The following is a 22,321-nucleotide window of genomic DNA, read 5'->3' as shown; positions in this document are numbered from 1 at the left end:
GTTGTGCACTTTCATTACTTAGAATTAATTCTAACCTTCTAATCTAAATCACTTTCAGTCCACTAATGTTACCAACTTGTTGTTTATAGGTAATACATTCGTACGAAAAAATATAAAGGAGAGTGGAATTATCATTTCTATATTATTTCAGATTATACACGCTAGATAATAATATTCTTACATATATATTTATTGCTAATTTGGTTAACTGTATTTCTATCGAAATTTTTATCAGATTATAATCTAAACCGAAGAATACTTTGGGGTACGAATGTGTTCAAAAGATACTTGATTGGTGAAGATGTATAACAAATTCCGCGTTTTTATTTATTGTCCTGAACTCCGTATATTTTTCTTGTTTGAACATTTATTTAATGCATGTTTCCAGGTTTTCAATACAATAATTTATATTATTGTTGACTGTTATCACACTATAGAAAATAATTTTTCATATTTTTTAAGTGTAATAGATTTTATTTGCAAACCCTTATTTTTCTTTTTATAAAAGTATATAACATAAAATTCACATACTTTTTATTCCATAATTTATTTAATTGGATTAACAGGACGCCACAACTATAAAGAAGCATGAGCAAGGTATACCATGCAGGGAAACATCATTCATCTAATCTTTGTTACTTCATTGCTTTTTATGTTAATTTTACCTATATATCAATATTTAAGTAACATTTCTCATTTTACAGATGTAACAGAGGAAGCTGCTAGACGAGCACAAAACCTTGTTCAACAAACATATTCTGTAACAAAACCAGGTAAAGTGGAAGTAACAGAAAAGTAATAATCATGAACACAGATCGCAGGTCAAAAATCTATGTATTAGCAAATTCTATTTTGGTGCCCTCATTTATATTTAGCTTTATCTTCCATAGTTAGCACCTGCCGATGCTTTCACACTAACGGATACTGTGCGCATGTTTCTTACTAAATATTTACCAGTATTTGCCAAGAATATATATATATGTAAATTTTAAAAACACATTGCTGTAATTTACATACTGTAGTGGTTCATATGGAACGAGAAAATTATCATTGTTTTGGAAATGGCAATATATTGAGAACAAATACGATTTACGATCTTTATGATTTATAATAGTTCATCTCATAAATGTATAATACATTATAAAGTGTTTCAACTCCCTTTTTTTTATAAATATTTGTTAAAAGAATCTTTCAAAAAAGATGTCTTTATATAAAAATAATTAAAATTATTTTTCCTACATCCTTCTTTACCACAATTAATTGGTAACTATTCAAGTAAGTCTTCTATTATTCTAATAACACAAAACTATTTATAATATATTAAAACGTATTCGAGATTAAATTTGTAATGATCCATTTTAGTAAGATCCAAGCGTCACAATTAGACACTATTTAATGAGTGTTTTTTTTATAAACAAACTAATCCTGTTCCAGTATTGATACTAACTAAACTTATCGTAGAAGTGCGACGTACACACCCACGTACATGCAGAAAAAATGCGCGTGAACGTGCGTGTGTGCGCGTGCGCCTGTTAGTGGGTATGGGCGTACACACACATATGAATGTCAAGCAGACACGCTAAATCTTTATGTCCAACTCACGAAGTTGGATTAAAATGATTAATTTTTAGTGTGTATCAATGTGCTTTATGTCCTTGTTCCTGTTCTTGTCCATGTCCTTTTGGATGGGTCAGGGCATGATTCGGCTGAGATTGATGGGACTGTAGAGAGGCATGCTACTTCTGCTCCAACAAAACAACCTGTTCCCGCCCCACGTCATTTCACCACCAAGTCGTCCACCAAAGCTGATTTTCATCTAGATTTTGGTGACGCCTCACGAATATCACATGGTCTTAAAATTAAGAAACCATTCGAGTGTTCCCCTGAATCTCCAGAAAAAAGCAATTCAAAATCCAAAATTCCTGTGAAAATAAAAAAGCAGATGGAAGACGAAGAGAGCGTAATTAATAAAACTATAGAATCAGATATTCGTGGCCGATTAAAGATGGAATCTCATATTCCTTTACCAAGATCAGCCGATGTAATACGTATTACAAAGGATGAATTGTTAGGCAAAGATCATTCAATCCGTTCACAATCGGATACTAGTCATCTTATTGATAAAGATAAAGATATTATAAAGACTGAATATTTGACGAAGAAGGAAAGGATCGAAACGAGTGATACGTATCCATCAAAAATATTTGATTCTGATAAAACTTATACTACAGTAACAACGATCGTGTCTTCCTCAGAAAAAGCGATCGATCCTGACAAGCTAAACGAACTTATGCAAATGGATGAAGTTTTGAAAACAGTTAAAACTGTAACCACTACTTCTACATTTGAATTAACAGATTCAGAATATCCTACGGAAGTTATTAAAAGGAAAACTACTAGAATCACAGAAGTCTTACCTGATTTTAAAGGCATTGATGTTTATGAAGATGAACCCAGTATAGAATTAAATCCAAGTAACAGTAACCAGAATATTAAAACGAACGAAGGTGGAACGTTTATAGAAAGATTAACTACAATAAGGCAATTTACTGGACCTTCTTATTCGGAAAGATTAAATCAATCGATGTTAGAATCGATGAGAACTGATGATGATCGATCGGATGATCCATTTTTTTCTTCAGACCTGAAGACATCAGAATGCGAGATTGATAGAAGTTATATGAAAGCAGGAAAATCAGAAAGCGATGAACGAGACACATGGACGCAAGCCGGAGTGGCAGAATACTCGTCCATTAATAATTCCGAGCAATGGGAGACGCAGCTTTCTTTAGACACATCACCTGGTTCTGGTAATGGTGACATTTATACAAAAAACGATAGTTTGCGGCACGAATTGAACAGCGATACAGATAGTGACGGTTCTCCTCGGCCAAGAAGAAGATCCCCATGCAAGAGACGTACTTTGGGCAGTTCTAGCGGGTCGGACGTAGCATTGCACGAAGGTGCGGAACTGTCCCCATTGGAGGACGACCAAGGTACCACACTCACAGCTAACCTTCTAAGTAAGCAATGTACGAATCCCGCTAACCAGTTACCTCGAATACGTAATTGCGTCCGTATATAGAATATTTTACATATCGATATGCTTTCTTTTTCATTTGCTTTTATTTCGCATGTACACGCAATCTCGCACAGGCCTCTATTTTCAACACTGGAACGTAGCTACGTTCGTAATTCGTCCTAATCTCAACGGTTCACTCTTCTACGGGATGAAATTGTAACTGGTATATTTGAATTCTTTATTCCTTCAGATCTTTTAAGGCGATTTTTGACATTTTCACTATTTTAAACTTTTCTTCGAAATAAATTTACTGTACTTACGTTCGATTAGTTACAATCTTCTTTACAGAAGAGAATTGAGTTGGTGCGATACCTGCAGCAACGCTTCTATTACTTTTATTTCTGATCTTGAAGTAGTATATGTGCGCCCACTGATCAGCAATGTCTGGGAACTGCATGAAATTAAGATTTCTACGATGTCTTTTAATTTGATGCATTCGTACAAGGTGTAGGGCCGGTATTCGGTATTTGTATGGTGCAAATTTAAATGATTGGTTGCAAAGAAAAACAAAGCTTGTGTACCAGTATCACATACTTATATACGTGTGTGGCTCCTAAATTACATATTAGGGGTAAAATATGCGTCCTACGGTGTATTGCTCAGATTAACGTGCTTCGTTATTTGGAAATGTTGTCGGTGAAAAAAGATTTTGCCTTCCTACCGTTGGTCTTTGCTACGAAATGGACGAATTTGTCATGAGGGGCTTCTGGGGCTAATGTATTATCATTGAAACTTGCAATAAAACGTGTCTGTACATTCAATTTCGTGCTCTTGTTATTAGTATAATGAAATGGCAAGTACATTCGAATAACTTAGATATTTCGACTGTTCACATTTTATTGTTCACATTTATTTTATAATTCACATTCAAGGGAAATCGAAAATTTCATTATTCATTTAGAACAGATGGATTAGTTTTTGTTTCTTTTTCTTTGTTTAATAAACATAATACTTAACAAAGAGACTTAACACGTGAATAATTTGTGTGCAAAGTCTTCAGTTTCATTAAACGATCAAATGTTGATTAAGCATCTTTTAAACGAACTTATCGGTCGATGTCGACTATATTTCATTGATTTAATTGTTTCGTCGCAAAAATATTTTTCTTAGAAATAACTTGGAAGGACGAAAAGATTTGTTGTATTGTGATTTACACTATACTCGCCTGCTGTTTCTTCATACTAATTATACGGCAGGGAGACGTCATGAAATTAAAAAAAAAAGCATCTGCACGAAGTCCATACGCTTGAAAGAAATTTACGAAAGGCATAATCTTTAAGTGACAGAAACAGACAGTACGGTACGATCAGTTTGCTCGAGCATGCAGTGCAGTGTGATAGAGACGAAGCCTAGGACGAAGACTACCGGTAGGACGAGCTGTGCTTGTTGGATGAGTGCAGCAGCTGCTGTATTGATGGTCCTACTAGCACTTTTACTTACCGTGGAGCCACGTACATTTCAACGTGCCATCTACACTCTCTCTAACAATATCCCGAGGCAAGCTGGGTACGATTACCCTTCATTTTATTCTTCTCTATAAAGTAACCACTCAGATCGAGCTTTAATTTAAAATGAAATTTAATATACAATGAAAGTCGATACATACATAAGAGAAGTTAAAAATTTCGATGCACGAAGCATCTTTAATAAGAGCATTTTAATAAGGAAAAGTTCGTATCCATGAGCGTATCAAAAGCGTAATAAATGAACGACTTAACATTCTATCCTGTAGGTACTGGAGATATCTAATTAGCTCGTAATTAAATAGCACCTTGCTACAACGAAATCGGTTCCCATTGAGTCGTGTTTTTTTTCTACCCAAATTTACTGTTTGCCAAATTAAAATATATTCGATTTAATTCATAGAAAAATTTTTATAATCAAATTTTAAAATATATATATACATTCTTTGTGCTTAGAACTAAAATGCAATTACATCAATAGCAACGAGTCCAATCTTCAGCAGCGTCGATAACCGACTGGCATCTCCAAATCCAAAGAATTTGTCGTATTAATTATTTCACGACGAATATTTGTCGCCCGCGAAATCTCTGATTTATATATGCCCATTTTTGATAAAATTAGTTTTGGGCTAATTGCGATGATCGTGCTGATTGATTAATCGAAACCAGATTTCTCTTTCCATTAATTATAAAAACAGATATTTTCTCCGATATTTCAAATCATTGTTCTCCTGTAGGATTCAATCTTCATTTTTCTCAACAAATCAACACTTGGTAACAAAGCTTTTTACATATTTCTAACATTTTTTCGACAACCAAAGTATGTTTAAGTACTTACAAGTTTTTTTAATTTTCTTTTTGTGTCAAAATCCGTTTAATCATTGACCATTTTTGTTTCTTCTACTACTAATACATGTTTTCGATTTTCTCGTATACTTAACAGCGGCTGATTGAGATATTTTCAACCCCTTAAGGTATTCACAAAAAAAGATATAGTTATTTCTACTTCTTTTCTCTTATTTCCGTGCAAGAATTAAAAATAAAGCAAAAAAGAAGGAATTAGCTGTCACCGATTATGAATTGGGCCGAACATGTTATTATCAGACAAATTGTATATTCCCCTAATCGTAACACTATCCGATCGAAGGAACATTGGAAAATTTTCGAGTAAGGAATGATGCGTCACCGTCTAGACGTTCCCTAAATGCAGGAAAATCTCGGTGATTATAAAGGTGTTTTTTAGGCAAAGTTTCTATATTTTTTGTCTCGATGAATGGCTTGCTATTTCGTAGATACCGACGCGTTTATAATTTTATTACTCAAATATGCGTCGGACCTTTTTTATTATTCGGCCAGTCAATCATCGTATCTGGAAAATACCCTTCTCTACATATTCTATCACTATTATGACGATAACACTTATGTACGAATATACATATACAAAACACGCAAAAATACTTACGTGCATACATATAATACAATTTAACCGACACAGGTGTATCCTCTACAATGATATTCTACAATTTATATGCATTGAACAGGTAACTTCAATTCTTAAGACAGGTGCATGAAGGAGTAAACTCTTGAATATAAAAAGATATGCAAGCTTTCTTTTTCTCGTATTTACCGTTTACTTAAACGAAGTATCAACTGTTTTTGCATGGTTTTTTATTATTAGTACTAGTTCGCATGACATTGCCTATAATTTCTTTGAACGTTATATTCCTGTAGCATCTTACAGTAATGTGTAATCTGTGTAAAGGGCCAACGATTAATAATATGTTATTTTCATGCGTTTATCAGCTAGTGCACGTACACATTGAGAAAAGTTCGATACATCATTCTTAAGCATCCTTTAGTTCTTTTACCCTTCTAGCTCTTCTGACAATAAGCCACGCAAGATAAAGCTAAAGTGTAGAGGGACCAACAATCGTGTTTTTAGTCACGTTAGGATTGTTAGGCGAATAGTCATGTAAGTAAGCCTTTATTTGTGTATATAGTATATACTATAAATAAATAAATAAATAAATAAATAAATAAATAAATAAATAAATAAATAAATATATATATATATATATTTAAATACATATATATATATATATATATATATATATATATATATAGGTATATACATATGATAATTATAAAATTGCCCGTCATAAAATACTATGAATTAGCAAATCATCCGAGAACCTTGACAATTAACTTTATTATGTGCCGAAAGAAGTGAGTTTTAGCGTGACAACTAATGTAACTTTTCTCTTTTCGATGGCGCAGCTACCGAACGCTATGCAATCTGCATATTTTAAATGAAAAATCCTAAGCTTGTAGAAATGCACATTTCCTTCGCTAAGTATAGCTAATAAGTATAGCTAATATAAAGCTTGCAATATAATACTCCAGTATTATTTGACCGTTCGTCTAACAATACTAAATAAGTAGTTAGTATGTGCTACTTAAAAATTTTTGATTAGTATTCAGAACATATGAGATACAATTAAAAAACAAGTTAAAAAACAAGTTAAAAAACTACAGTAATAAAAAGAAAAAGAAAAAGAAAAGATAAGAAAAAGAGTATTTCCATTGGTCGACAATAGTAGAAAATAAGATGTTTTCATGAAAGAGCAATAAAAAATACTTGAGGTATAAAAAGAGTACCAATGAAAAATGACATTCAACTATTTTTTAAAACGATATCAGACAATAAATATTTTTATTACGTTAACGTAGTGCAGATGTAATCAGATCTTAAGATCTCGCACATTGCACGAAATTATTTAATAGTAGCATTGAAATGAAACGGGATCAACGACTTAATTTCTAGCAGTATCTAATTTCTATTCATGTACTTGATGTTCTTGCTTCAATTAAATCGATGAAAACTCCTATTAGATTGTATTGTAAAATATATATACATATATTTTGATTGTACTGATAATATTGAGTACTCGTATCTCTTACAACTAACTGCTAAATGCTTTATTCGGCAGCTTTTATCGGCGCTTCACACGAGCTCGCTGCGTGCAGCACAGTTATACTGAGAAATAACTTGAATCTCAGTTATTGACCATTAATTTTTGAGCGCTGACACGACAGTGCTACTTGCCAATATCTATCTATTGAAAGAAAATAATTCTCGCAAGACGCGTCTATATATAAGGGACGCTGTTACAGTAATTCAATTTCATTCAGAGTCAACGATATAAACTCATTTCCTTACTTACATATTAATATATAAAATGAAATGAAACAAATTTGTATATTGTCCGTATCATATGGCTCGTCGCACTGGAATATAAAAAGTCCGTTTGAATACATCGAGGCAATATCAATCACTCGCAACATATTTTCTACAAAGTACAAAGTAAACGTGTCTATGAAAAGCGTTAAAATAAAAAAGAAAGAAAAAGAAAAAAAACAATTGCATAATGTTTGGCTGGTTGAGTGAAAATGCGTATTATATATTTATTATGTATCGTCAAATGTTTAGCGATGTTGCAACTTTTTTTTATATGTGTCTAGTATTATTACCCCTTGTTTTTGGGCATGATGTAAAATTGAAAGGTATAAGATTGGTACTTGTCTTCATGTGAACAATCGACATAGTAAGCTTGCTTACGTTTTTAGAACAGATAGTTGATTAATTTTCTTTTGTTACACAGAATCTGACTTTTTGCAACAAAGCGAGCCAACCTTTGTAGAAACAACAACGACCGAAATGGATCCCTTAACGCAGGAAAGGTATTCATTTCGTTTCTTTAACTTTTTCTTTGTGATCGTTCTTTGTTTTACGTTGATGTTCCAATCGAATTCTATTTTTAGAGTAACAAGAACGATGCAAGTAGTGACGACAACAACGACGATACCAATGGCAGGTGGCATAGCTGTGACGGACGATTTGCGGGAATCAATGCAGAAAATAGTCGACCAATTTATGGCAGAGGAAAGGAAAGGCCAGTAAAGATGTGAAAGATGAGAAGCTCGAAAAAAAATAATAATAATAACAATAATAATAATAGAAAAAGAAACAGATTCAAAAAAAAAACAGTCGTCAAAAGGATATAAAATTCCTCTAAGGGAATAATATTCTCTTTTGCGTTGACTTAACGAAGCATCTGTTCGAACAAAATACTCCATTAAAATTCACTATCCAATAAAATAAAGCTCTTCATTCTTGCGACGTTTCCAGAGAAATAAACAAGGCATATACTATGTATGTATTGTAAGACGTTATATCGTCACGCCGCTTATGGCCTACGCTTCGAATTTGCTTGCCCTTCCGTTCTATTTCGTTGCCTTATATCTTTTGTGTTTGAACTGGTAATTATTATTAATAATATATGTATGTATGTATATGTCGTTGCTAGTCCGACTAGCTCTCTGCTAGTCTTCACTATGCCAACCCGTCCACGTACAACGCCTTCTCTCGTGTTGTTCAAAACAAAATAAGGAAACGAATTGTTTTTGCCTTCAAATAAAAAGTTCTCAAGGCAAATCAAAGTATCGATCGAACAACTAAAAAATCATATTGAAATTAAAAAACGAAACGATGATAAATGCGTCTTATTCGAAGACGTCTATCTGAAACGAACGATATGCCATGGCGAAAGCAAATATTATATTTATAATGTATAATGAAATCTCGATAATATAACGAAATTAAACGACAGATTTTACATTGCGGCTTTGCTAATTGGTCGCTGGGGAATCTGCTTTAGCTTTAGAATGACTGTAATGTCTATCTGCGCAATACATCGCTTAATTAGAATAGTAAACTTTTATTCATATTTCCGACAGTGAATTTCGCAGATGATCTTGTTGTCACTTGCCTCAGAAACAAATTAAGTGCACAATAAATTGTAGGATCGATGAGTCGTTTCTGATTCAATTGACAACGAGAAATGAATGTTTTTATTGATCGAGGCGCAATGTAACTGTAATTTATTTAAAGAATATTTCCTAACAATTTTTAATTATATATATATAATAATTTCTTAGCATAACTTATACAAATGTACTATTATACAGTTGTAATAATGACAAGATTATAACACGAATATTTTATTTATATAGCTAAAAAAAGAAGAGAAGAAATCATTGGTATAATGTTACATGCGTAAATTTTGAAATGAGAGTAATGTTGTTGGCAATCTGTCCATATGAATTGTATAAAATATAAAAAAAAAACGAGACAGCACGATGATTATGAAAAATATATTGTTTAAATTTATTAGTTTGAATTTGTCTCAGTGAAAGTGTTAGCTTTCAATATACAACACAATTAAAAAGAAAAAAAGTACAGGAAAAAATAATATGTGTATTAAAAAAAACGTTACGAATATGACATTCGATTTATGTATGATACATTGAAAGATATAATTATTACATATACGAAATTTATAACTTATTACTTGTAATGACTGTTAAACTACAATTAATAGACTTGCCTAGAGCCTATTTGACCTAAGGACCAAAGGCACAATCACGCGCGCATAAAAATGAATGAAACGCTCCTATGTATTGTAACATTTAGTGTAATTTCACGAATGTTGTAATACTGGTATTTAAACATTCTGGGTAAATCAAACTACGGATTACATCGCGAAAGAATAACTATTTTCCATAATTTATGTGCAAAAACGCATTAACATCTGCTAAAAGAGAAATGTCTCGTAAATACAAGAGTGGTGATTATAATATAATTACTACAATTCGGGACGAAAATTAAACATAACCCTTTGACGATATTCGATATTTGGTATTCATTCGCGTATGGAAAAGTTATTAAAAATATTTCAACCTTTAGCGAAGATTATCCAATTATACCAGCAGATTTTGCGCAACAGCGTATAATCAAAATAATGGTAAAAACTCCATAAATCGGTAAGTTATATTAGCATTAGATCAAAAGAGACAAAGTTACGTCAAAGGGTTAATATCTTCTACTTTGTTATGCATTGTTACAGTAAGTTAAAGAGACCAATCTATAGTATATCATTATTTCTTGTAATATATCTTATATTACATGATATATAGGTCTAAGAAGTATTTAATTTTCAATCTCGCATTAGTAGTTTTTACAAATCCTATAATTTTGTACAGTCCACTTTTTCTGAGTAACATGACATGCACGCAATCAGCAACAGCCATTTTACTCTGTGCTATTTACATATGTCTTTGCTATTTAATATATCGTGTTAAGTTATAATATTGTAATGGCATTGCACGGCATTATATCAACCAAAAAGAGAAGGTATGAAGTATATAGCACTGTGTGGTTGAATTAACAATGACAGCATAATAAACAAAATGTTCTAATGCAGTTATAATGTATTACAAAAGAAGAAAAAAAAGAGTAAAGAAAGACAGAATTCGTTTTGTCTCGTTCTTTTATTCATAGATAAAGCACAAATTATGCTGTAACGTTTCTTGTCATGTTTTAATCTCATTAAAGTAATAACATTCACTCCATTATAGAAGTTTTATATTCTAATATTAAAAATAGTACAACATTTTAAGAAAATATTTAAAAAATTCACTTATAAACGCATGCAATCAATTAATTTTAACATTTGGTAAGTATATTAATGGTGAAATAAGATCTATAGAAAATATTGAAATCACTTTTGTTAATATATTAATAAACACTAGCATATTTATATTTTCATGTTACCATTACAGACATCTATAACAAATTCATAAATATTTTTAATGTGTACAATATCATAATATATATAACAAATATTTCTTTATTTTACACATTGTACAGAATATTTATATATAGTCGATATATTTTAAACTGAATAAACAAGATACATTTTATCTTCACTCCTTTCGATATGGCGAAGTTGGCTGCCAGTATGTTACCGCTGTATGGAACAATTGAATCACGAGTATATATTTTACCGCAAAGTATAAGATTTAATACTTTATCGTATTATACAAATTATTGGTTTTTTATTGAAATTATATGAAAGTAATATAGAACGAATTATAAATGAATATACGTTAGAAGAACGTTGGTTGCCATGAAAATATTAGAATATGCTACATTCGTTTAAAGTTCTTAACTTGAGCAAAATTTTGCGTTTTACTATTTTAATATACATGAGCATTTAACATTGACCAACTATAAACAGGAAGGAAACGGTTTATGAACTAGCTTGTTTATGAAATTAAGACATTTTCTTTCTAATAAACAGTTTTTAATGATGCAGATTAATACACATAAAAATTTGTAATGTTATACATATGTATGTGTATATATACATATATATATCTATATATACACACACAATATATATTTGTATATATATATTTTTCTTCTGTTTAAAATGGTTATACATTCATATATCATCAAATTACTTACAATGATATACAAAAATGAAGAGGTATATATGAGAACATTGCTTACTTAGATCTCTATTAAGTGCATGGTAATATAATGTACTTTAGCCAAATCGATAAAATTTATAAATTAAATATAAATGATAGATACGCGTTTAGTGACAAAATTTGGATAAAAGATATCTTACAAGACTTGAGAAACAATACAATTGCAAAACAAGTACAATATTAATGGGAAACATGTTATTTTATTCATAGATACAATAAAAATTGGCTACTTATTAGAAGCAAAATTTGCTGTTTTAGTGAAGTGTCTATAGTTGCATCTATTGAAATAAATAGATACTCCTATACCATCTGACACTATATATTTGCACCTGACTGTATTATAGATCATCAGATCTGTAAAAGTGAATGCATATATATAATTATTTTTTTGTGTTTCTTTTATAAGCAGAAGCATTGAAAGTTTTGATTTCAAAACTTACATTGTCTACATCATCTTCATCATCATCACTGATTTCATCACCAAACTCAATATCTTCATCAAATCCATCTTCAACAAAGGTAACAGTGTCATTGATGCGTACTGAAACAATAATGTTTTCATATTATCAAATACTGAAACTTTAAAATAAATATGAATTAGCATAGTTATTTGATACATTCATATATAAACAATTGTTCATATATTGTCATATAAAAAAATTATTATACTTACCAGTTTCAGGAAATTCACCATAAGTTTTTAAATTTCGAGCTTCATCAGATGTATATTTTAAAATAACATCTGCTTTTGCATCTTGATAATCTCGAAGACCAATTAAAATGATATCACCTTGATTAATCCAAACCTTTTTACGAAGTTTACCTCGAATGTGGCACAATCTCTTTACACCATCAAAGCACATTGCTTCTAGCCTGCCATTACCAAGCATCTTTGTTACTTGTGCATATTCTGAAAAAATTTTAATATTACTGTATACAATCATTCTACAGGTCAATTTAGATATATCTATATTCAACAGTTTACCTTGACCATCTTCTTTAAACACCAACTCTCTCTTTTCTGTTTCATTCTCATTTTTACCTCTCCTCCTATTTTTACCTCCCTTTCCTAAAAAAGTAAAGATATTGTTATAAGATGATATTAAACATGAATCAATAATTATAATTATAACTTAGTAAAGAATGCACATTGTAATACATGATTGACACTAATAGGTTATAACAATCTAATCATATTACACTATGAAAATTACACATGGTATAGAAATTTCTATTTGGATGTAAACTTTTAAAGTAAAAAAAATGGGTTTACTAACCCTTATTTTTCGGCATGATGACTTAAAATGTATTCTCGCGTATATAATCTCTCAATGATTTCACACAACGCGACTGGAAGAAGTAAAAGTACTTAGGTTACAGTTTTTTTTCTTTCTTTTTATATATAATATTCTATGACTAGATGTCACTAGCTTCGCTTGACTGACGCTCCCTATGGACTGTGTCTATAGGCCAAAATCTACTTATCGGCCGATATAAAAGTAAATGGTATTACCAACTGTGATAAAATTTAATAATAGTAAGTGAGAGACGAAAAAGCAACCTGAAAAAAAAAAATCATGAAATTAATGCATGACCAAACGCACTAAACTGCAACTTATATGTATAGTACATCAGGAACTATGAATGAAGTATTCAAATAAAGTAACATAGAATACGGTAAATCTAAAAAATTTGATTAGCTGCAAAAAAATACAATACGGCAGTTAATTATGTTTGGAAAAAGAAAACAGAAGTAAAAGCTTTAAATGTTGATTTCTTGTGACAATAATAATTTTCACTTTCTGAAGTTTGTCACAGATTCAAATTGGACAAGTTGGAAATATATAGAAACGTCCTTTATGTTAGCGATAAATTTTAATTATACCTGCTAATTAATAATTACTATTTATTTAATAACATAATATATATAAAAAGAAATATAATAAAAAAGCAAATTAACAAGATAACTTATTGTGTATGAATTTAATATTGTTTATTATCTGTATTATTTCTAGTTTAAGAAATGGATAAAATTCAATTGGATAAAGTTATAAAATTAAAATTAAAATTGTCCAACAAAAAGAAAAATTTTAATTAATGATTAAATAATATAATTTTTTTATTATATGTACGACCTTAAATATTTTGCCATATTTACCTTTGATTTTTTTGTATCGTTGTTATTTTATATTATTTGATGTATATGGATGCGCGCGTGTGTGTCGTATAAGCAATCTACTAACAAATGGAACGTATTGGACGGTTAGATGTGAATGTCCAAGTTCGATTTCAGTAACTGTAACGGTTGTTTCAAGAAAAGACTGAAAATTTTATTTAAAATATGTACGTGTCATTTTTGGTGATACAATATAAAATATTTGTTCCATTTCAATAGTTCAGACCTATATGTCCTAAACAATATAGAAACGTGTTTATATATATGTGTTTGTATATATCATATATAAATATATATATATTTTTTATGTATATTTAATCATTCAACGATAAATTAAAATTAATGATAAATTAAAAAAAAAAGAATTGTTTGAAAATAATGACCAAAATATAATTGATATTTAATACATAAGCTTATTAAAATAGCATATTGCTGGTTTAACAAATTTATAAATAATTTTTCATTCTACTAGGTTATTGATATGAATCAAACTTTTATAAATTTTGGTCTTTAATTAATGCTTTTGTATTACAGAGACTTAATTATATAGAATGCCAAAATCAAAGGAATATGTGTCAAGTGATAGCGAAAGTGATAGCGATCAGGTAATTTATTCGTTACATTTATTTTGGATTATTTTTTATTGTATGTAAAATACATTAAACAATTTTACATTTAAGTTGTTATTACAACATTTTATAACAGTCTGGTTTATATGATGAAAAAAAAATTATTCCATTTATATACTTATAATTTGTTTTATAATATATATAAATTTATATATTTTACAATTACAATTTAAATATGAAGTTTTTATAAAATATTTGAATATTAATTTATTTAATAAATTGTCAAACATTGCACTGTTATAATTGGAAGGAAGAGCAAGTGAAGAAGAAACAGAAAACAGAAAAGGAAGAAAAAGCTGTCGCAAGTAAAAAGCCAAAAAAAGAAGTAAAAGAATCAAAAGATGAAGATGAAACTGTGTGGGATTTAGGTAACAATCGTCAAGTAAATGTTAGAGATTTTAAAGGAAAGCTCTTTGTGGATATAAGAGAAATGTATTATGATAAAGCAGGAGATTTAAAACCAGGCAAGAAAGGTATAAATACAAAGTAAATTAATTTTATGAATATTTTGATAGGAAGAACAATTATACTTCATAGTTAACAATAATTAATTAATGATTATTTATTTTTAATGCAGGTATATGTTTAAATATGACACAATGGCGTAAGTTCATGTCAATCGTGGAAGAAGTTGATAGAGTTGCAAAATCAAAATGTTGATAAATTATTTTGTCATTGTTGATTAAAGTCATCTTACCTGATTATAAGATGTACATTTTGGGTTTTCTTATTACATTAAAATATTCTTTGATATTAAATGTATTTGTTTCTATAAGAATCTAGGTTTTTTTACAAAATAGATAATGGACATTTGTCGTTTTTTCTTCTTATATAATTGTCATTTAAAACGTTACTATTAATATTATTTGAAATATTGTTATTAATAATATTTCATGTAACACATACACAATAATAAATATATAAATATTAATAAATTATAGTAAATTATTTTTAATTTAAAAAATTAAATTTTTCTTGTTTATATTTCCCTTTTAATTACTTGTAATTACCTAATTAAAACAATTTTATTATAAAAAAAAGTTAAAAGATTTGTGAAATCTAACAAAATTTTTGAAAACTTGTACTACTATCTCATTTAATTTAATAGATTTCTGTAATTATTAACATACATGAATAGTAGATATCACTTTTGGAGATAAGAAACACTTTACACAATATCAATAACAATAATTCATATTGAATACTATAAAGGTGTAAAAAAGTAGCATTTAGAATAAAACGTTTTAAGTAAAATAAAAAAAAATAAAAGTAAAATTTATTTAATTTATACTATAATACAAGTTAAATATCATTCAAAAGTATTTTATTTTAATACTAGTTCAAATACGCTTAATGATAAAATAATTATTTTATGTTCTGTATTTACTGTTTGAAAAGTATATTGTATACATAATTCAGAACTTGATATTTAAATTCGTTCGTATGTATTCACTTAGAATTAAATTGTTGTACGATCGAAAGCATGAAGACTACTAAATTTTTCTATCGAAATGAAATCCTTTGAACATGTGTAAAGGCGACATGCATGAAGTAAAAAAAGAAAGGAGAATACATAGAGTATCTTTAAAACTGTAATTGGCTCGTAAAAAAGAATGCATATGCAGTCAATTTAATTGAGCAAGTTTTTGTATTTTCATTTTGAGGATGAGAGTTCTTCGTTTCTACACTGAAATCGTCAATTTTACCGTGAAAATGAAGTTGTCTCTCATATTTAAAAAATAAAAATGAAGCAATTTGCGGAAGAGAAAATAAAGTAAAAAGAAGCAAACGTTGGAAACATACGTATTGATTGTGGAAGGGATATGCGAGAAAATCTGAAAGAATGAACATGCTCAAAAGTTATACAGCGCACTTTGGAAAATGGACTTCTTCAAGAATCGTTATTATAATATTAACAAAGCATTAATGTACGTCATTGGTATTTGGCATTATCAAAATTCTATAAGAACTTTTCAAATGATCTTGAGCTATACGATTTTAAACATCACTACAACAGTTTTGGTAAACTTACCTATTAGTTTGTACGTGTTTTTTTAATTTTTTAATTTCTTTTTCTTTTTTTAATATCTTGCGTTAATAATGATTGTCAAGAATGTATTTTTATCGAAAGAATTGTATTTATTTTCTTTTCTTTATTTGCTTTTTTTTCGTCAACTAGCAAAATTGGTTACAACAACGGAATACAAAGTAAATCTATTTATCAATATATTTCTATTTCTATTATATTTAATCTTATATATTTAATCTTTGTTATTGCTCTGGTTATTGTACTTTTCGTTACAATATGAAAAAAGTGAACAATATGAAATATGACAACATTATTAATAGAATATAAACATATATATATATATATATATATATATATATATATATATACAAACATATATAAATACATATATACATACATACACTCACACACACATACATATATGATTATTGTTATTACTTCTTAATTATATACATATATATATACATATATACATATATACATATATATATATACATATATACATATATACATATATACATATATATATACATATATACATATATATATACATATATACATATATACATATATATATACATATATACATATATACATATATATATACATATATACAAATATACATATATATATATATATATATATATATATATATATATATATATATATATATATAATTAAAATTCTTTAATAAATAGATCAAAAAGTTCTTTGATATATTAAATTCGATTGGGAAGAATTGAAAAATACGGAAAAAAAGGCTATTATTAAAATATATATCACCAAAAGAGTATAATTAGTATGCCACTAAGAATTATACAATCATTTTAACAGGTAATGAAAATCTTTTTTGACAAGAACCGTTAGCTTATTTTAGGTTGTTGATATTGATAATATTACGATGAATTTCTTTCAGTAATATTCTTTGGTTTCTTGTTCATAATTGTTTTAATATACCTCTTATGAAATTTATTGAATATTGTCATCCCATTAAATCAATCACGCAAATTAAAATCACTTCCTATTAAAACACTTTTCCAAATCGAATGTTCTATCTATGGACTTGTATTAATAATTCTTGTATTAGCGTGTTTGGGTGTTATAGCATTGGCAGTATACAGTAGTTTTTTACTTTTCATTCAATATGCTTATGGAATGTTAAGTCTCACGGGATATGATTGAAGAAAAAATTGTATCAATAACATTTTTAATGATTATTTACAATATTCTACATATATAATATCCAATTATATACCATTTCGAATTTGTCTTCAGATTTATTTTGGACATGGTTTCATCGATAGTGAACGATATATTTACGACAGCAATAAAAATTAAATGATTTATAAAAGCATCGTTCGAAATATCTGGTTTCATATTAAAACTTTAAAGTTAGCAGAGAATGATAGACGTAATATTTTAATCAATATATTTTAATTAAAAAACTACTTTCTTATTTTTCAAGGTTTATCGTTTTCATGAAAGATATATACGAGGAATGTTATACTATTCAAATTTCATTAGTTTTAATTCTCATTCCTTCTATGTGAAGGTATATGAACTTAATAACAAATATTCCATAAATAGGAGAATATTGTAATAAAATTCGATAATTTGGTTTATCCAGATAAAGATGGAAATATTTGAGAATATGGATGATACAATAGTATGTATCATCCACCTTATAGGTATAATGTTTTCTTTATTCATTAATTGTCACACTGGTCAGTAAATAATAGATCATAACAACTACGTGTTCCACAAAGCAAGAGTATTCAATTTAATATCGCTAATTCTACAATACGAAGATAAGGATTGATAATTTTTAGAAGAGTTGACCGTGGTATTTAGTTTCCGAAAAGATATAAAAATCAGTGATAATAATATTAATGAGAAGTCAAAAATTATGTTACTTGGAAGTAGGTAAAACATTTGTCTCATAGTACAAATTTTTTGTTTTAGTAAGAAGAAATAAGTTTTTCTTTTTGTTCTGATTAATGTTTTAGAATATAACAGATATATTTTTATTTTAAAGGTATTAAAAACTTCGATGTCCTATGCAACGGTATTCAATGCAATAAATGATATACGACTATACCAGAACACTATATTTTTTTTTAAGCAACAATATTTTATTCATTTCATTCACTAATTGTCATGTTAATCAATATATCTACATATATTTACAATATATCTAGATAAATCTACAATATATTTACATTATCATGTAAAAAAAAAGTAAATTTCGATTTTTTTTTATTATTATATGTATAAAATGATAATTACTAATATAATTATGAAAAATCTATATTTTCTTCATGATATGATGTTTAATATTCTATAAATAAAAAAAATTGATAGCTATGATATTGATCTTTTTTCAATATCAGTAAAACATCGAATTTCATTTTGTAAAATTCAGATACACACATCATCTTACACATTATATTATACCTACGCATTATATTTACACATTAATATTATCCTTTATTAATTTATACTGATTGAAAACGATAAAAGAAGAAAATATTATTAATCTAATCACTACTATTTCATTTATTTACTTACCTATAATAGGTATCAAATTAGTGGCTAAAGGATCTTTGAAGTCAATAATTTTACATTCATCAAGAATTCTAAATAATTCTTTTTTATTCTTTTTCACAAATATATGAAAACATGAGTATATATTAATACCTCCAGTTTTAAAATTAGAATTCACTTTGAATGGATATTACGAGCATTCGACATGCTCCGTAAAAATATCTCAAACTAAAGAAGGAGCAATGAGTGAGTACGCATGTCAAGGAATATTTTTATGCAGAGAAAAAAGAGGGGAAAAATACCCACCATTACAAGTTCATTATGTTCGTCAAGAAAAGTTAGATGTATAAATTCTCGATCGATGAGAAACGATTATCAGCAACCCTTTTATTTTGTTATTGATTATATGTTTTTGTGTAAAAGAAAGGAAGACGGAGGAAAAAAAATATACCACGCAATTTTTTCTTTTAATTGTCCTATTATGGAAGTAATAGATGTAAATTCGAAGAAAGAGAAAAAGAGAGTGAAACGACATGAGCTCGATCGAACTTTGACTCTTTGTCTCATGGCAGACTCGTTTCAACCTTGCTAAGAAATGGACGTTTTCAAAGAGATGTGTTACTACAAATATAATCAAGTTTTTCTTTCGATAATCGGACTATGGCCTTATCAAGACATAAAAACTCGACATATTCGTATGTCCTTTGTGAGCGTTATTTTAATTATTATTCTTTCCATTCAGGTAGATCTTTGAATAATAAATTTTTTCTAATTATGAGCAATTATAAAAATTACAATGTATTGTGAATAATAATAATAATAATAATAATAATAATAATAATAATAATAATAATAATAATAATAATAATAATAATAACAATAATAATAATAATAATAATAATAATGATAATAATAATAATAATAATAATAAGCTTCAACATTGATTTAATTTGTTCTTTAAGAAAAATTTTATTATAATTTAAAGAGATTTTATATGATACAAAAACTAATATGATCTTCCATAGTTAGCCAAATTATTAACATCAAATTGCAGCGTGAACTTACTCATTGAGATTTTGTCTAATTTTCTTCTCTGTTTTTGCATCGTACTTGTTTTTATTACTGCCTACATCAACGAAAAAGGGGTATATTATTTATATCATCTATCTTGTTTCTTCTTTCTCTCGAAGTATTAATATAATTTCCAGTAGATTAGAATAAATTATTCAATCAGTGCCATCGTAAAACATTTGAAATCTTTTGAAAATCCGTAGTTGACGGAGTTATTAGAACAGATCAAATTCGATTGGACAAAATTGGAGACGGAGCAAGAACGTAAGATCTTTCAAAAGTATGCCAATGAAACTCGCATGTGTACTCTTTTCTTACTGTGTAAGATCGAATATTATTTGATAATATAATTTCGATTAAGAATATAATAAGAACGAAATTTTTTATAACAACGCGATCAAATATTAATATTCAATTATATTATCATATTTTATTTTATTTTCAGTCATAGTATTCGGATCTGTCTATGCCATCTCACTTTTAACTCTATTACCAATGTTATTAAATGTTGTTGCGCCGTTAAACGAATCACGTCTCTACGAGATTCCGTTTCCAGTGGAAGTCTTTTTTGATACTACTAAATACTTTCATACAACTTTTTTTTTAATATTCTTTCTGCTAAATATTATGGGATGTGTATCGATAGGAATATACAGTTTAATTCTGATGATTTTACAACATTGTAGCGGATTATTTGAACTCGTCGGGTAAGACAAGCGATTTAAGTAACATGTACAATATTTATTTTTGTTCCAAAATCTAATTCTTTCTAAATGATTGAAATTTTATCAATATTTAGATACATTTGGGAAAATTCAGTTGAGGATAAAAAAGAAATTTTCACAAATAAAGAGAATAAGAAAATTTATAAGAGAATAATACGTGGTGTGTGGTTTCATAAAAGAACAATCAAGTTAGTATCAATATAAAAAAATAAATTTTCTTAAATTTTAAAAAAGCTTAAGATTCTAACGTATGTATTTCTGAATATAAAATTTATGTTCGATCTGTTCGAAGATTCATCGCTAATATAAATTCAGTTTGCCAGAATAGTTATTTAATCCAGATTATCTTTTTTGGAATTTTAATCGATATCGACATTCTTCGAGTGAGTGATATTACTTTTATTATTTATAAAACTATAACTGTTATGATAAATAATTATATTGTTTAGGTATGGCAACAGACAACTTTTATGTTCATGATATTGCTAAAATACAAATATTTTCAAATTTAAATAAAGTATCTCTTTTAATCGTTATATTTTGCGTTTAAATACGCAAATATCACGCTTGAACAATAATGTTGCAAATAAACCACATATATATATATACATATCTATCGATAAAAAATATTTTTAAATTATCATAAAAGTGTTTTTAAGATGAGTTTATTTCCCTAATAGATAGGAAAGATACATATTTTTTCAAGTAGATATATATTATCGACGAAATATAAAGTAGTAACGGTCTTTGTGACCGCATATGAAAAATTATAAATAATTTAAAAATAAATATAACTTATTAATATTAATCTTAAAAACTGAACGATTAAAAAAATATTTATTTTACACGGAACATTATTGTTATTTTCCAATACTAATTATTAATGAAGAAAGATTCAATGGATCACATAACATAAAAGCATTATTAATAACATTTTTTATTTTTTTCTTAGATATTAAATACTAAGTTAAAGTTGGAAAATTTCAAGGAAATTATCACTTGTATGATGCATATAATAGGAAACATAGCCTGGGCATTTATAAACTGTTATTTTGGACAAAAAGTGATAGATCGTAGTTCCGACGTGCACACAAAAATGTAAATATTGAGTTATAGATTTAAATGAATAATATTTTATTGAATAAAAAAGAATATATTTTTATAAAACTTTAAGATGTAATGCAAGATGGTATTTATCTTCTACAAA

General features: G+C 28.0%; 4 protein-coding genes across 26 annotated transcripts in view; 3 read left to right on the top strand and 1 right to left on the bottom strand.

Moving 5' to 3' along the window:
* The window catches only part of LOC124421930 (ankyrin-3-like), a 69,411-nt gene extending 58,495 nt beyond the window's left edge, over positions 1-10,916 (top strand). For 2 of the 21 annotated variants that reach the window (XM_046957655.1, XM_046957642.1), the window contains 5 exons: positions 705-773; positions 2,643-3,023; positions 4,363-4,588; positions 6,422-6,517; positions 8,208-8,286. In XM_046957655.1, coding sequence (XP_046813611.1) covers positions 705-773; positions 2,643-3,023; positions 4,363-4,588; positions 6,422-6,517; positions 8,208-8,214 — 779 coding nt within the window. In that variant the 3' untranslated portion in view covers positions 8,215-8,286. The other 19 variants (XM_046957656.1, XM_046957653.1, XR_006941762.1 and 16 more) reach the window with 16 other exon arrangements.
* A 1,204-nt stretch (positions 10,917-12,120) lies between these two features.
* On the bottom strand, positions 12,121-13,376 carry LOC124421946 (eukaryotic translation initiation factor 1A, X-chromosomal). The gene is made up of 5 exons (XM_046957688.1): positions 13,218-13,376; positions 12,926-13,009; positions 12,614-12,850; positions 12,381-12,481; positions 12,121-12,294 (listed from the first exon to the last, which is right to left on the bottom strand). The coding sequence occupies exons 1-5, from the start codon at positions 13,231-13,233 to the stop codon at positions 12,289-12,291; spliced, it is 444 nt and encodes a 147-aa protein (XP_046813644.1). The 5' UTR covers positions 13,234-13,376; the 3' UTR covers positions 12,121-12,288.
* Positions 13,377-14,125: 749 nt separating this feature from the next.
* LOC124421947 (activated RNA polymerase II transcriptional coactivator p15) lies at positions 14,126-15,501 on the top strand. 3 transcript variants are annotated; one of them, XM_046957689.1, is made up of 4 exons: positions 14,126-14,283; positions 14,651-14,721; positions 14,996-15,218; positions 15,323-15,501. In XM_046957689.1, exons 2-4 carry the CDS (start codon positions 14,668-14,670, stop codon positions 15,403-15,405), a joined length of 360 nt encoding a protein of 119 aa, XP_046813645.1. In that variant the 5' UTR covers positions 14,126-14,283; positions 14,651-14,667; the 3' UTR covers positions 15,406-15,501. The 3 variants fall into 3 exon arrangements, with proteins under 3 accessions (XP_046813645.1, XP_046813647.1, XP_046813648.1); XM_046957691.1 differs by having other exon boundaries at positions 14,184-14,384; XM_046957692.1 differs by lacking the exon at positions 14,126-14,283 and adding an exon at positions 14,337-14,388.
* A 1,000-nt stretch (positions 15,502-16,501) lies between these two features.
* On the top strand, positions 16,502-22,177 carry LOC124422198. The gene is made up of 8 exons (XM_046958321.1): positions 16,502-16,767; positions 18,402-18,462; positions 18,604-18,693; positions 18,810-18,839; positions 19,478-19,564; positions 20,835-21,096; positions 21,189-21,302; positions 22,067-22,177. Exons 1-8 carry the CDS (start codon positions 16,627-16,629, stop codon positions 22,071-22,073), a joined length of 792 nt encoding a protein of 263 aa, XP_046814277.1. The 5' UTR covers positions 16,502-16,626; the 3' UTR covers positions 22,074-22,177.
* Positions 22,178-22,321: the final 144 nt, after the last annotated feature.

This window comes from Vespa crabro, chromosome 2 (genome assembly GCF_910589235.1).
Source record: "Vespa crabro chromosome 2, iyVesCrab1.2, whole genome shotgun sequence".
Lineage (NCBI taxonomy): Eukaryota > Metazoa > Arthropoda > Insecta > Hymenoptera > Vespidae > Vespa > Vespa crabro.
Note: the sequence above shows the minus strand (reverse complement) of the source record. Positions and strands in the feature narration are given on the sequence as shown.

Coding starts and splice junctions, on each gene's coding strand:
- LOC124421946 (XM_046957688.1), bottom strand. Junction 12,851..12,925: donor GTTTAAAGAAGATGGTCAAG/GTAAACTGTTGA, acceptor AAATTTTTTCAG/AATATGCACAAGTAACAAAG. Junction 12,482..12,613: donor TGGTGAATTTCCTGAAACTG/GTAAGTATAATA, acceptor TTATTGTTTCAG/TACGCATCAATGACACTGTT.
- LOC124421947 (XM_046957689.1), top strand. CDS start 14,668: ATGCCAAAATCAAAGGAATATGTGTCAAGTGATAGCGAAAGTGATAGC. Junction 14,722..14,995: donor GCGAAAGTGATAGCGATCAG/GTAATTTATTCG, acceptor TATAATTGGAAG/GAAGAGCAAGTGAAGAAGAA. Junction 15,219..15,322: donor TTTAAAACCAGGCAAGAAAG/GTATAAATACAA, acceptor TTTTTAATGCAG/GTATATGTTTAAATATGACA.
- LOC124422198 (XM_046958321.1), top strand. CDS start 16,627: ATGGACTTCTTCAAGAATCGTTATTATAATATTAACAAAGCATTAATG. Junction 18,840..19,477: donor CTTCGATGTCCTATGCAACG/GTATTCAATGCA, acceptor TAATACCTCCAG/TTTTAAAATTAGAATTCACT. Junction 21,097..21,188: donor GGATTATTTGAACTCGTCGG/GTAAGACAAGCG, acceptor ATCAATATTTAG/ATACATTTGGGAAAATTCAG.